Genomic DNA, 15212 nt, shown 5'->3' with positions numbered 1-15212 from the left:
AAGTTGGCCAAAGATCAAGACGTTTTTGTTTTTGTTTTTGTTTCGGCTTTTGTATGTAATTTATCTTTTGGAGTGCGGATGAGGCAGGCAAAACTTAAGATAAAATGGCCAATATTAGCCATGCCGAGGTTGGTCAGATAATACTTTACATAGTTATTATACTTTCTCCCCATCCATCAGAACTAGAGAGAGAGAGAGAGATGAAGTTTACCGAAGCAGTCATAACATAACCAGATGGATTGTCAGGTTAGTTCATGTATAATCACCACATCTCATCACAAATGTTACAAGACGAGATCCAGATGAGCTTTTGCATGTTTTAACATTGAGGTGATCTGACGCAAGCATACAGTGTTTTCTACTTCCTCTGTTTTTCACTATACATCTAAGCAAGCACTGTCAAAGAAAAACAATAAGTTATATAACTAAAAAAGACAGAAAAACCAAATATGCCCTCCCACTTCAAACAATGAAGACGAGGGTTATAATATTAAATGACCAAAGATTTTCCATTGTGTAGTAAACAATAGCCAGCATAAAGAGGATCCATGGGCAGTGCAGACCTAATTGTCATAGAAGCGGAATCGGCGTCTTTGATAACTGTGAATATAACAGTAATACTCGTAAGTTTTTTATAAACTAATGAGCTAGGAAATGCTATGTTAATTTTCCTGTATAAAATATTAGATGCTATGAACCAAGATTTCCAAAAGTGTAGCATTCCACGTCTCTTTGCACCTATACAATGACAATGGTTAAGAAAGTTGAGAGTTTATTTCGTGTTTTTTTTATTTGATTGGGGGGGAGTTTGTTTAGATATGAGAACTACTACATCCACAAAGGAATTACACAAAATAATCTCACAAACTAACGTGATTTCAAATAATCTGTTAGATCTACTTTATAATAAAAGTAATTTTACAATCTGACGAACCATATAAAACCACATCAGTTTGTGGGATTGCTTTTGTGTAATCTCTTTGTGGCTAAAGTATTTCCCTTTAGATAATGTCAATTAACTCATGTCATGAAAAATTGATGTACAAAATTAAAAGCAGGCAGAAATCTGACCAATGTAAAGAGATTAGATCAATCAGCAATAAAACTTAAGATTCAATGGACAACAGCCATAACAATATCATCCCATAAGACAATTAAGATTAAGATACAGAATAGGCAGTACTGACCTGCGACGATTGGTGGTATCCCTTGGGACATTTGTACTCACAAAATCATCATCAGTCTCATCTACCCTATACTCAGAATATTCTACAGACGTTACAGAACCCCCATCAGAAATGGAACTATCATAACTTGTACGGTGATTTCCACTTCTTGTATCACTAATTCTTGACCTTCTTCTGTTTCTAGAACTCCGGAAGTTATCAAACACCTTATAAAGGATACAAGAGGTCCACCAATTCCCCTCATCCCCAGGGAAGTCCTCAAATTCATCTACAGTTTCATCATCCCCATATTCAATTACATAGTCTCCCAAAACCACACCACGTGGGACTTCGGAATGAATAGTGCTCAAAACATCTATGATCTCAGAGGACTGCTGGAAATTCTCCCAATCAAGCTGACGAGCAGGATCAATCTTTGATGGACGAGCATGAGGGTGCTCTAGTCGAGCATGGTTTTGCAGTTCTAAATATGTCCCCATAAATTTACATTGTTCCTCCTCACAATAACGTCTCTTCTCATCTAGATATAGACGAGCCTTGTCAACAACCACCCACCCAGTAACCTCTCCTCTACACAAGGGACAACTTGGTTTATAGTTACCTTCAGATACCACTGGCTCACTGTTTTCTGTGGGAGTTACATTTGATGTTGAAGCCGATGACATACCATACGCACTTTTGAAACGGTCTAAGCAATTTGAGTGCAAATGGTCTGTGTCACACACAAAAGGATGGCATCCTTTCTCATGAGATGAGCATTGAAGGAGTACACCATTGTGTGGAAACTCCAAGCATATCGGGCAAAACACATCTTCCCAAGTAGTATTTAATTGAATATCTTCCATGTTGGATACATTGGGTTTGAATCTTCCTTTACATGAAGGTCTTATGGCCATGAAGATAATATTGAATTGAAAATGTACAAGCAGATAGCATGCAGCTCACTTTCCTTAGATAACAACTTTCATTTACACAAAAAAGTAATGGAAATACTAAGGATAACTTGCCAAGTTTTTATGCCAAACCAAATGGAACAAACCCTTTATGTAGAACAACATGCTATCATACAAAGCTGCACAAAACATAACAGTGAGTGGAAGTTAGTTAAAAAATGATGAAAACAATGGTAGACATATGAAAGTAGCTACATTTTTTAAGTTGTAGTTGTTAGTTACACTAAAAATGCTTCTTTCTTCTTTCCCGGGAGCTAAAAGGAAGAACTTCTATCAGTAAAAGGATTGAACGAGGACCAAGTGAGCCTCTTATGGAGCATTTGAGGGAAAAAACTAAAACTAATAAAGAAGCTGATACTAGAAAAATTGAGCAATATATTGTTGATTTCGACATGGCAGTGCAAAACGGTACAAGTCTTTGCAACACTTTTCCTCAGAACCAGTTAGTTTCATCTCTGGTATCTATATTTAATATGGTTGCCAAGACAAATAGGTTCTATAAACAATATGAAGCCATAAATCTTATACTCAATATCCTGAATCTGAATTAAAAAGATAATATATATATATATAATTTTTTTTTAAGAGCAATGAAGTAAGCCTAGTACATAAGACCTTTTCACTTTCTGGAAACCAACAAGAAAAAATTCAAAACTCATTCTATTTTATCTTTTAGAATTATTTTCAGAAGCCAAAAAGAGCTTATATCATAAGTTTCATTTATATTGCTCAGATGAAACAGAAATCAAAATGCTTAGTTTTAGGGGATGAGAAATAAATCAACAGGCTCTCATAGCCAACAAACATATGGAAAGAAATAGATTATAATTTATATTTTTTTAATAAAAGGTTAGGCTGCCAATGTTTTCCGATCATTTAATAAAATAGAACAAGCACAATATCATTTGAAATCAATCAACTAAAATTTCAGCAATCATATATTTGTCAATAAAGATATTAGCCACACAGAAAAATAAAAGCCTGAGCTTACAATTACATGTATGTACAGTATCGAAATAGACACAGGCGATAAAATCCCAATTGACCTAAAATTATGGTACAAAATATAATTATTAGCCACCTAGATTTCATAATGGTTGATAAAAGTCCACAAACCCAAAATCACCGAGTTAACGAATGACCCCGCAGTCCGTACTAACTAATAGATAGACTAGTAGATATTACTCGTTAAAAATAGCTGCTCACAAAAAAATCGATCAAACCACAATCATGGGCATTCAACAAAAGCGACTCTAGAACGTAACCATTACGAACTAATATTAAAATGGAAATTTTAGAATGCTAAATCCAATATCACGGGCGTTCCGTGAACTCAAAAGACACCCAGTAAATCAACTAAAACCCATGAAAAAACTTCTTTTATTCAGAAAACACACAAGCCCCCACGCAAACTGGAACATGCAAAGTGATGAATAACATTGAAATCGAACATGACTAACCTCAAATATAGTATTATTCTGGAGTCCAGAGGAAAAACCCAGATATATATATCTCATATAAAGGCCTAAGGAAGGAGACGGAAAGTTCGTTCTCTTTGGTTCGTGTGGGCGATTGGGTGGGCTGGGGGGCGTCTGTCCGAGACTTTCAGGAGTTCGCAGAGGGTCGCCTCTCTTTCCTCTCCTTCCTTTTGGAGTTTGAAAAGTTAAAAAAGCACACCTTTTCTTAAGTTAATTGACGTAAATGCCCTTTTACTTGACTAAAAGTAAGAACCATGATCTTATTGAATTTTTTTCCCCGGAAACACTAGTCTTGTTCACACGTTTTGTAAAATGTTTTCTAGTTTTGATATTCTTTATGTATATATATAATTTGTATATTCCTAATGTTCTGTTCAGCCTAATTTGCATTTTCAGAGTTGTATAGGGCTTGTCGTTCTTTTTAGTTTATTTCAATAATTTTCTTATTAATTGCATTAACATTTGATACCAATCAACATATAATAATTGATAGTCATGACACAAGAACTACACTAACTATGAGACATAAAATAAACACGAAAACAAGCATAGTTTAATTGCCTGCCGGTACCACATATATATATTTTTTATAGTATAATACAATTGTAAATAATTTTCTTACCATATATTTGGAGAATGGGTAAAGAGGGTAAATTACTTTCAGAAAAAGGAATCGCTTCGACACGGATTAGGAAGAGAAAGTAATCGTTAACTTCTATTTTTTATTTAAGTAAAGAAAAAACGAAACCCTTCTTAATAGAAGTCAAAGACAAAAGTTAAATAGTAGAGAGAGAGAGAGAGAGAGAGAGAGAGAGGATATCTTACAGTTACACTTGCATAGATGCATGCATGCATGATGCACGTGTCTCCAAAGTCAAACACCCGCCATTGCATGCTTTTTCCAAGTATACGAAGCATTTGCGTAAATGGAAGGAGATGTCCAAGTCGCATTCGATACAGCAGAGAGACAATAGACAAATAGCTTTTTCTTTCTTCCGGGAGTCAAATGGAAGGAGAACTTCAAGTGATTGAATTTAAATAAATAGCATAAAATAATCAATAAAATATCTTACAAAAGTACAGGTATATAATTCGACCTATACCTTTCTTGTATAATGCACATTCCTCTGACAAACCCAAATAAAAATTGACAGAAACCTCATGAGCCCATCACTAAGCTCCTGTCACGAAGGTTTCCCCCCAGCATTACTGTTCAACGGTTCTTACCTCTGTACGGAGACGAGAGAATGAACAAAAATGTTGCACTAGCTTATGCAAATAGTATTGCCACTTATCGATCAACTAATCCTGCTCCTCAATTATTCGGGTTACGATCCCGACAGCAATTGTTCTTCCTAATGCTCTTAGAAACACTCTCCCAAGAGCTCTACAACTTGAAAACTCTTCTACGCACACGGGCCCTTGCAAAGCCACCTGAAGTTTGTTTTAGAAAAATAAAAAACACCAAAGGTCAAACCAAAACCAAAACCAAAGTTCCCTGCCACAACCTGAATTGTATCAATTGAACTTTAAAATTGAAGGGGCACAACTTTTGTCATCTTAATTCACCTCAACAACAGCAGTCTGCTTGGCAGTAAGACAGCGAGGTGCCTTCTTTGTCACCTTGCCAGTCTTTGGATCAAGTAAAGACAACATTCTGACCACTCTTGCAGCTTCCTTTGCATGGTGCACGTGAAATTCCAACTGTTCATTCCACTCAAGTTATTATATTGTCACCCATAGACGAGCAATATAGTGAAACGAAAACAATATAGATATCTCATGTAAACAGAAAGACACCTGGGAGCCAATTAAAATTGGGGTGGTAACATCCAAAACAAGGACTTTCAATTCCAAATGTTTTGCAACGGCAACTGGAAAATCAGGGTGACATAGCACGCCCCCTGCCGTCACAAGGCTCCCATCAATGCCTTGCAGACTAACAGCCACGTTGTCACCAGCTCTTGCAAAGGAACAAGCCTGAGAATCCCGTTCTAAGGAACGCACTATCCCTACATTTCCTGATGGCATAACTAGAACCTGTAATCACACACATTACAGTCAGGGTTTATGGCGTTGGATAAAAAATTGAACCCCTTAATCTATCAATGAAAGCTTCCAATACTACTCTGTGTACCTTGGATCCACTTCGGAGAGCTCCAGCTTCTAGTTTACCACAGGCAGACACCTGCCCTAGTGAAGACAATTTAAGAACATCACATATGGGCATAAGTACAGGCTTTGAGAAATCTCTCATAGGAGGTTGGAGGGAATCAATTGCATCCAGCAGATAAGGTCCATGATACCTGCATTCCAATCAACATATCAAAAATAAAAATTATTTGCAATATCAGTTGCACATCATTAAAATCTATAGAAGACAATTCTTCATGATGGAGATGAAAAAAGCTACCATCCCAACATGGGCAAATTAGTGGCATACTTGATTTGGCCTACACAGGAACGTTGAGCATTACATCATACTTTTTTTTTTTGTAAGTAGCATTACATCATACTTTAGCACGCATCAATGTTCATTCACTTTTATCTGTTTACTTTCAGTCGCCTTTCCAATTATTTTACAGCATTGTATTTTTTTTTTCTCCTAGTTAAATACTGATAAGGTATTTTTCCCAAAATTGAATACATCTTAAGCTCAGTTTCTACTGCACAATGGTGCATAAAGTTACCATTGACAGAAAGTATGAAGACCTAGAAGAGGAACAAGACGTCTGACAAGAATTTGATGGATGAAAGGAAACTCACCAGGACAGCAGACGAACATCAGAAGGAGCTGCCACCAAATTTTGATTTTCCATGGCACTCAACGGGACCAATATTATAGAAGAATCTCTAAAACCACAAGAACGGAGAAATGTTCCAAGTCGCTGTTTAATCAAATCGAAACGTTCCTTAGAGTAATCCACAGCATCCATTTTGTTAACTGCAACTATAATTTGATCAACACCAAAACTTCTGATAAGTTGTGCATGCTCCCGTGTTTGACCCTTAGCACTGTCCATGCCAACCTCAAATGAACCAACTGAGGCATCTATGACAAGAACTGCAGCATCCGCTTGTGCTGCCCCAGATATCATGTTTGGTACAAAATCCTTATGGCCTGGTGAGTCAAGCACAACAACATGATACTTTTTGGAATCAAAATATGCAACAGCCACTGTCATAGTTATTCCCCTTTCCCTTTCTTCAGTGCTCTCATCCAAAGCCCAAGCATAAGCAAAGGAGCCCTTGCCCTGCTTGGATATGAAAACACCACATAAATACAATAACATCAGGCTTGAGAGTACCCACATACAAATCATTGTGATTTTACCTGTAACTTAGCCTCCTTTTCATTTTTGTGCATCTCTTTTTGTGATATTCGCCCTAAAAGGTGTAGTAGTCTACCAGAGAGTGTTGATTTTCCAGAATCAACATGACCAACCTATAATGACAGATTAAATGAAAAGGCATCAGTGATGTGTTCTGATAATAAATAAACTATAATAAAGGAGTTGAATAGCTGGACTTCCTATAAAGTAAGACTAGCATTAAGGTTGACTTACAATTGCAAGATTCAGTTGATTCAATGTATCTTCAGCTTGGCCAGGGAGCATCCAATTTTCAGGTTTATATTCTGTATTTGAACGAATCACTCTGGCATTACCATTTTTTGACAATCCAGATCCAGCATCTAAAGCCATTTTGTTCAAATTATTGGTAAGACTTCGTGGGTTGCCCCTACTCATTGAAGAACTACTGCTCTCATCTATTGCATCAGGTCTGCCTTTTATAGTCAATGCAGCTGGGCTAACAGAGCTTTTATCACTCGATGGCATGTTGCCTGTACCATTCTTTGAATAATTGCTCCCATCCTCGCTATGGTGTCTGCCTTTTGGCATCGATGAAGATGAGATATCTGCCCTGTCAGCACTTGATTTTATGCCAACTACACCAATATTCTGATCTATGCTTGAGGAAACTCTTGAAGATTTCAAGTCGGTAGAGTTGGCTGCAAGTAAAGAGTAGTAAGGCTGCAAATAAAAAGTAGTAGACAAAGAGAGTAACATTTTACACTCAAGCGATACAAAGAAGTGCTTTTAAAAAATATTCAATCAATCCATATCAGTATTTCTCAGAAAACTCTGAAAACTAGAGAAGCAAAAAAATGCTTGATCGACAAAACAGAAGTATATTTGCAACTGGAAGCAACAGTCAGGCAGAGTTTTTATTCCAATTAAGAACCAACCAGTAACGGACTAATTTGTAGCCCAAAATCAATCAAACGGCTATCAGTAAAAGAACCAAAACAATTCAAACCGTGAAAAGGTGTGCTTAGTTTGGCAGGACCATTTTATCATTCATCTGTCAGAATAAGATACTAAAAAATATTTCTCTATCAAAAGATTAAGATATCTGAACTAAACTACTTCAGTTCAGATGAAAGATGCACAGACACAATTGCCTACTACCCCCAAGCAATTACCCACATAATGCAAAAACAATTAAAAGAAAAGCAAATGCATCCTTATCTAACATGCATCATCCTTATTTGGCATTTATCATTCATCTGTCAGAATAAGATACTAAAAAATATTCCCTATCAAAAAATTAAGATATCTGAACTAAACTACTTCAGTTCAGATGAAAGATGCACAGACACAATTGCCTACTACCCCCAAGCAATTACCCACATAATGCAAAAACAATTAAAAGAAAAGCAAATGCATCCTTATATAACAAATTTATAGTCATATTTTATTGCTTGCTAATGCTCTTTGGACCCATTGGCATCACCACACCTCTATTTTTTTACGTGTGCACATGAATCAAAACACCTTTTCTGTGAATCACGTAATGAAGCTATTCTATGGATTTCGGGCTGAGTCTTCTAGAGAATGATCCTCCTAATGTGGCACACTATAAACATAGAATGCAAGTCAAACTTCTTCAAATGCTAAGAGAGAATTCCTACATCCTTCCAACTAAGAAATGTGATAATGAAATTCAATGCATCTCATCAACAGAAAGGAATGAGTTTCTGAACAGGCAACCTCATATTATATCATCACCCAGCTTCTTCATATCATCAACAATTAAATGTCCACTTCAATAAAAGGGCCAAGCATGTAAACTTGTAAACTTGCCTCAACAGAATTCCACAGAATTCAAAAGGAAAGGATATTTCTATATCAATAAGAAGGATTGCAAAAAATTCTTTTTAACTTTCAGTTAAGGATGTGGTGGTCCAAAAGCTCTTTCCATAACCTTTTTATCTTGCTGAGTTATTTTCTGTTTTTTTTTTAAAAAGAAAGAGAGAGAGAGAGAGAATTTAAATTGAAATTTCAGTGACAATCATATCTGCAACAACAATAGGATACCTTTTGAAACCTTTTTGGAGGAACGCAGTCCATCAAAAACCAAATCATCTGGGGAGGGAGCATCGAACTTGAAACGAGCTGTATCATCAACATGCGTAAGGTTAGAACACATCTAACACTGCATATGGACATCTCTAGGGAAACTACAACTTACAGAATAAAGTAGAGTACAGATGGACATAAGAGTATGCTCAACTACAAGAATAACGGGAATGTCTATTCTACTTCTATAGACCCACATCTGATGTGGAACATGTGCAGACCTATATTAAAATGGTGCTGGCCACAAGTAGTAAATGTCTTAATGGAGTTCATGAGATTGTCCTTGCATATACTTATAAAAAAAAAAAGAGATTGTCCTTGCATATTCATATGCATGTGCGAGCTATTGCCCTCTTCCTTCAGAAAAACATCATTCTGCTTTTGAAATGAAGCAGCCTTTTTGGGTATCAGTCGTGGCAATGATGCAAATAGAAACTTGGCCATTTTGGATGCTCCAGAATCTTTGCACATGCCTTCAACTGCATGAAAGAGATCTATTCTACAAAAGCACAACAAACTTGAAAGAAATTCTAACAAGAACACTAAAATAAGGTGGTGCCAAGACAGGTACAAAATCTCTGCATTGGCAACCTGAAATACAAGATTTAGTTCAACATGGGAGCTCTTGCCCAAAACCAAACCCAACATGTACATTTTGAATTTTCTAAAAGCGGGGAAGGAAGAGAGACATAAGTGTTCCCGTAACACAAACTAAATATCAGCAGAGATCAGGAATCCCCATAACACAAGGTAAAAATCAGCAGAAGTCAATCCATTCAGAAACTGCGTTCCCAGAATGTAAGATAATCCAATTAGTAATTACATTAAGAAGATACAATAGCATACCTGTTTTCTTATCACTGCCGGGGCCATAATTGATCAAAGGATTACGAAGAACCCCACAAATATCACATACAGACAAACTCTCATCATTATCATACGTGCAGATGGAGCAACGCCAAATCCCACGCTTAATAGTTTCTTGCTTCGACTGAGGTACATTGCCTGTACAGGGGAAAAAAAAAAAAAAAGCATCACGGACTTGATATAATGAGAAACATGTCAGAGGATCCACGTATCTTAGAGCTTTACTTTTAAAGCAGAACATAAGTGGATAAAGACCAGCTTTAGATAAATAATATCCTACGAACTTTGCCCACAGCCAATTCAGTCAGCAGCTAAACTCCAATACTATAATGCACACAACAACTATTGCTACCACCATCATTACCTTTCTTTAAATGAGATCACGTTTAACTCTCGAAATAAGAATTGAATTTACATCCATATGCATCTTGGTACAAGTATTTCATTTTTCTAGGGACAGAAAATAAGAACTGTACCAAACAGTGGAAAGGTAGCAAAAAATAGTTGAGAACAGGTCAAACATCATGCAAAATGTGAAAATTGATCTGCTTACCATCTCATCTACATACAGGACTAATATTTTTTCAAAACATTATTAAATACACTCTCTCTAACATTGCCAATGCGCTGGATAGCAGGTAAAAGAAACCAAAACAAAGAAAGAAAAAAGGCAGCATGAACCAATTAAATGGAGCTTTGAGTTAATAAGGTTACTGACCATTATCTTCTACATCTAAATCATAATCAACATCGTAATCTTCATAGTCATCATATTCTTCATCATAATCAACTCCATAACTCACTTTACGAGGCATGGCCCTAGTATGGGAGAGAGAGATAAAAACAAAAACAATCTTTCAACTGGAGATGTAAGACAAAAGCAATATCTGCACGCGAATGAACAAAAGCACCCTCAATTTTCAAAAATCTACATACCCTGAAACTGTGGGACGTCAAAGAAACAGTACTTCTACGACGCCATTAGCCAACCAAACATTCCGTGGGGTTCAATATGTTATTGTCCAAGTTAATAAAATCTCAGGGCATCAAGCAACAAACGCTTCCGAAAAGTATAGAGGATAGCAAGAAATTGTTTCTGAGCTCCAAAAATATAGTGTCCTCTTCCTCCAAACGTCAATTAAGCTGCAAGCCAAATTATTTACAAAGAACTTTTAGTTTATTGGTAAAGCTGTCGTGATCACACTCCTATCTTTTTCACGCAGTACCATTATATAAATTGAAACATCTGGAATTATTATGTGAAATCGAAATTAAAGGATAATGATTATATTAACAATAATAATGACGCTGGTAATAATGAAGATGCTGATGATGATCATAATAATAATGATGATGATGATGCAAAATATAGCCGACTTAATTGAAATAAACGAAGTTCAAAAAAAATAATTGAAATAAACGACGCTAGGAAAAAAACAAATTATAAAAGTGAACTAAAACTTCATACCATTTCCGTATCTTTTTCCCCGGTTTTTCAGCAACCAAACGTAAGTGAGCCAATTATCGTGATGCTCTAAAAGATCATTTAAATCTTGACCAAATATATTCACACCAACAAATAGAAGAGATTGCAGAAAATGATTCAGTTGATTTCCATGCGACTCTCTGCCAAGCAATCTCCACCACCGAATGACAAAAATATTCCGCCGAGAACAGAAAATCACAATGATATAGGGAACTTTGATACAACACCTAGGGTTTCTATGTTGAAGGAAGTGAATGACCAGAAAAACGATTGGGCTTTACCAGATAGACCGGCAATGAAGATCAATAAAGCTATAAAGATGCTTCTTCCACAGTTTCCGCCTTTGCCTCTTCTGTAGGATCTTCTTTTCTTGGAGTTCTCTCCTGTCGTAGATAAAAACTGAACGAGGTGCCGAGCGTGTGAAGATATATATACGTGTGAGTAGCACACAAATTGGTGTATGGGAAAGCTGTGTCGGCGAGCACCGCCAACGCCCAACGGCCATTTGCAATGCTAATGACACGTCCGATTGGATAGAAAATATTAGGAAAATAAATTTATAGAAGTGGATAACGAAGCGAGTTGAGTTGAGTTGAGTTGAGTTGAGTTTAGTTAATATGAGATTATAATTAAAAATTAAATAAAATATTTTTATAATATTATTTTTATTTTGATATTTATAATTTTTAAATTTTATATTATATTTTATTTAAAATTTAAAAAAATTGAATTGAGATAGCTTTTAAATCCAAATAAGATCTAATTGTATCTTCAGTTTCCAAAGTAATTTCTTATTTAAATAATTTTTTATTGTCGGACACGTGTTAAAGAAAATAAAAAAATTTGGATGCAGGCGAGTTTGCGCACACCATTGCTCACGAAAAAGACCTGACATGGCCAACTAGAAATTAATACGAAACGTTTCAATGAGTGATGCATTATGGCGGGAGAGGATAAATCTTCACAAAGTCCCTATATTTTTTCTCAAGCTTGAGTTTCACAACTTTTCCATCTGCCAATACAAAATCAATAAACAAAAGTTGCAATATTTCATATAAAGTTGTTAGACTCAAATCTACCACAATCCATTTTTTCACAGCTCAAACTTGAGGTTTCATGTAAGAAATTTAACACTAATTGAACATTATCGTGCAAAATGAGACTACAAGTTAATCTGCCAATTGCAAACAAATTTATTGACCCATCCAGCAAGTCTCCATAGCCTACAATCAGAACAAACTCACAACCAGAAGCCTTGCCAAGCGGCATTGTGAGAAACCAAAACCGAGCAACGCTCTCCACACTATGGGCCTCTCCTCCATAGACGAGCACCTAACAGCAAACCACATCAACCATAATGCCGTAAGACATGCTCCAACATGTTCTTTGTTTTGAGAAGTCAAGAACAGAGCAAATTCTCTTGGCCTTCAACGCAGCTTCGGCTTGCACAGAAACTTCTGATCATCTCGTGGGTCAGCATCTCAATAGACCAAGCCACTACATACTCCAACACAAACAACATTGACTGCCCAACCCCACTATATTGCCACCCTGCACCATGACCCAAGCTACCCAGCCAGCACCCAAGGCCAAACACCATAGAAACTGCCACAACCTTGAATTGTGAGCCACCATGGAAACAACTGACGGAAAGGCCCTATCTTGCTACCCCCGAAATAGAGCACCCTTACGCATAACCCAACCACCATTGCTCCCTTAAACTGCCGCATGTAGAGGCCAACAACCATTGATGAAGAAGATTGGTCAGCCTCACTAATGCTCTACCAAAATCCTTGTTGCACAACCACCCAATCCCATGTATGTACAACTCGACAATAAGAGAAAGAGAAGCCAGCCACCGTGACCCTCACTCCCATGTTTCAAGATCTAAGAGCGAAATGTGAGTCATGGAGAAATGAGGAACGTGAAAATAGGGTACGAAAATCAGTTTAGGGTTGACAGATGGAAGCTAACCAATTCTTCTAATCATATCTAGGAATGGACACGACAAACGAACTATGTTGCCTTCTTCATTGTGTTTTTCTTCTTCTATTTGTTTATTTTTTTAAATAGAGCTATCGTGATGGATCATATGGGGGCGTCTGCAATTTTGTGCACAAACTCGCATGTATGCAGTAAGGCTGGAAAGAAAATAAAAATATACAACTTAAAAGCAAAAATGGAAATATAAAAATATAAATATTGTTTAGATTCCTTTTATCTCTTTTGTGTTTGTTTATTTTTTATTTTTTTAAATCACATGACATCATGTCAAGAAGATTATCCTGTGATAAATTTCAAATAGCCCAATAACGTTAATTTTTTATAAAGTTTTGTAACATGTGTCACATCATCAACGCAATTATAATAAAAAAATCTAAATAAAAAGTTGCATGATTCTATAAATATATATTTTTGTTGCATTAGTATTTTGTACTATAATTTTAGAAAACAAAGAAAAAATTATACAAGAACATGCAAAAATATAAAAGTTCGAAACTCATGCATATTTTTGTATTAATAAATTATTAATAGAGTTGCATCTTAAATCATTTCATTATATGAAACATCATCTAGCTCGACTATAGAGTCATAGACCTTAAAATCCAAAATGAAGAGCAATATTCTTATTTTTTAACGATATTAGATGAAGATCGATAAAATTTAAAAAAAAAATATTCAATAACTTAAAAAATATTATTTAGATTCTTTTAACTGTCATTTCCAATTCTTTTAATTCACATTATTTCTCAAATTTCTTGTTTTTTTAGGAGGCTGAAAATACAAAAATTAAATTTCCTAACAATTATTACGTCCCCTGTTTAAGGATAGATAATTGAGATAGTTCGTGAATTTTATGAGAATTCTCATGTTTAAGGATAGATAGTCGAGATAGTTTGTGAATTTTGTGAGAATTGAAAAGTGAGATGAGATTATAATTTTATAAAAAATATTAAAAGAGTTATGCTACACAACCTTCCACTGTTCACTCAGCCTCCACACACCAGCCTACATGGGTTTTTTTTTTTTTTTCAAAAACTTAAACTCTCTTTCCATACTGGTACAATAATATTCAATTTTAATTTCAGATCCTCACCCCCTCACGCGTTTCTCTCATTGCGTTCATTCCCCCACTCCCCAGCTTGTTCTCATTTCGCCGGCCTCACCCTCCGCCCGCACCGTGTGGCTCCATCACTTTGGCATCGTGTGGGTCTGCTGTCAAGGCTAACAAAAGTTTGAAGCTTCTCTGGCTTCACCATTTCCGCACGACTTCAATCCTCCATTGGCATTCTTGTTGCCGACACCCACTGTTGTCGTCTGGGGTCTGGGTAAGGGTGGGGCGGGGGGGAGCTGGGCTTCGCAGAGAAGGGTAGAGTGAAGAGGGGGGGGCTTCATAGAGAGGGGAGAGTGAGGGTGGGGCGGCTTCGTAGAGAGGGGAGAGTGAGGGTGGGGTGACTTCACAGAGTAGGGAGAGTGAGGGTAGGGTGGCTTCGCAAAGACAGAAGAGTGAAGGTGGGGGGGCTTTCGTTCGTCTGAGTGAGGGAGAGTGAGGGGTCATGCTTTGCAAAACCGTGACGTGGCTTCCGTATTTGGTTTGGCACGTCAAGTGTGTTGTGCGAATTGAAGAACGAAGGATGAGTAACATTTTTTATAGTAGAATAGTTTGTGAATAATAGTGAGATAATTTGAGTTGAATATTTTTTTAGTTTTGGAAAATGAGAGATAAAAAGTTGAATAAAAAATATTATAAAGTTAAAATATTATTAGAATATAGTTTTATAATATTATTTATGTTTGGATTTAAAAAAGTTGGAATT

General features: G+C 36.4%; 2 protein-coding genes across 6 annotated transcripts; both read right to left on the bottom strand.

The window, feature by feature from the left end:
- Positions 1-237: 237 nt before the first annotated feature.
- Positions 238-4387, bottom strand: LOC108984630. Of its 3 annotated transcripts, XM_018956655.2 has the most exons (4): positions 3601-4387; positions 1188-2259; positions 564-600; positions 238-396 (listed from the first exon to the last, which is right to left on the bottom strand). In XM_018956655.2, exons 2-3 carry the CDS (start codon positions 2081-2083, stop codon positions 564-566), a joined length of 933 nt encoding a protein of 310 aa, XP_018812200.1. In that variant the 5' UTR covers positions 2084-2259; positions 3601-4387; the 3' UTR covers positions 238-396. The 3 variants fall into 3 exon arrangements, with proteins under 3 accessions (XP_018812200.1, XP_018812201.1, XP_018812199.1); XM_018956656.2 differs by lacking the exon at positions 564-600; XM_018956654.2 differs by having other exon boundaries at positions 238-600; positions 3601-4385.
- Positions 4388-4646: 259 nt separating this feature from the next.
- On the bottom strand, positions 4647-11795 carry LOC108984628 (HBS1-like protein). Of its 3 annotated transcripts, none has more exons than XM_035693106.1 (12): positions 11377-11795; positions 10845-11051; positions 10627-10727; positions 9888-10046; positions 9000-9077; positions 7185-7630; positions 6953-7063; positions 6385-6872; positions 5756-5924; positions 5419-5658; positions 5188-5322; positions 4647-5052 (listed from the first exon to the last, which is right to left on the bottom strand). In XM_035693106.1, exons 3-12 carry the CDS (start codon positions 10721-10723, stop codon positions 4921-4923), a joined length of 2055 nt encoding a protein of 684 aa, XP_035548999.1. In that variant the 5' UTR covers positions 10724-10727; positions 10845-11051; positions 11377-11795; the 3' UTR covers positions 4647-4920. The 3 variants fall into 3 exon arrangements, with proteins under 3 accessions (XP_035548999.1, XP_035549000.1, XP_035549001.1); XM_035693107.1 differs by having other exon boundaries at positions 11676-11795; XM_035693108.1 differs by lacking the exons at positions 10627-10727; positions 10845-11051; positions 11377-11795 and having other exon boundaries at positions 7185-7652; positions 9888-10010.
- Between the last annotated feature and the right edge of the window lie 3417 nt (positions 11796-15212).

Source organism: Juglans regia, chromosome 8, assembly GCF_001411555.2.
Source record: "Juglans regia cultivar Chandler chromosome 8, Walnut 2.0, whole genome shotgun sequence".
Lineage (NCBI taxonomy): Eukaryota > Viridiplantae > Streptophyta > Magnoliopsida > Fagales > Juglandaceae > Juglans > Juglans regia.
This window is presented reverse-complemented; position numbering and strand designations above follow the sequence as displayed.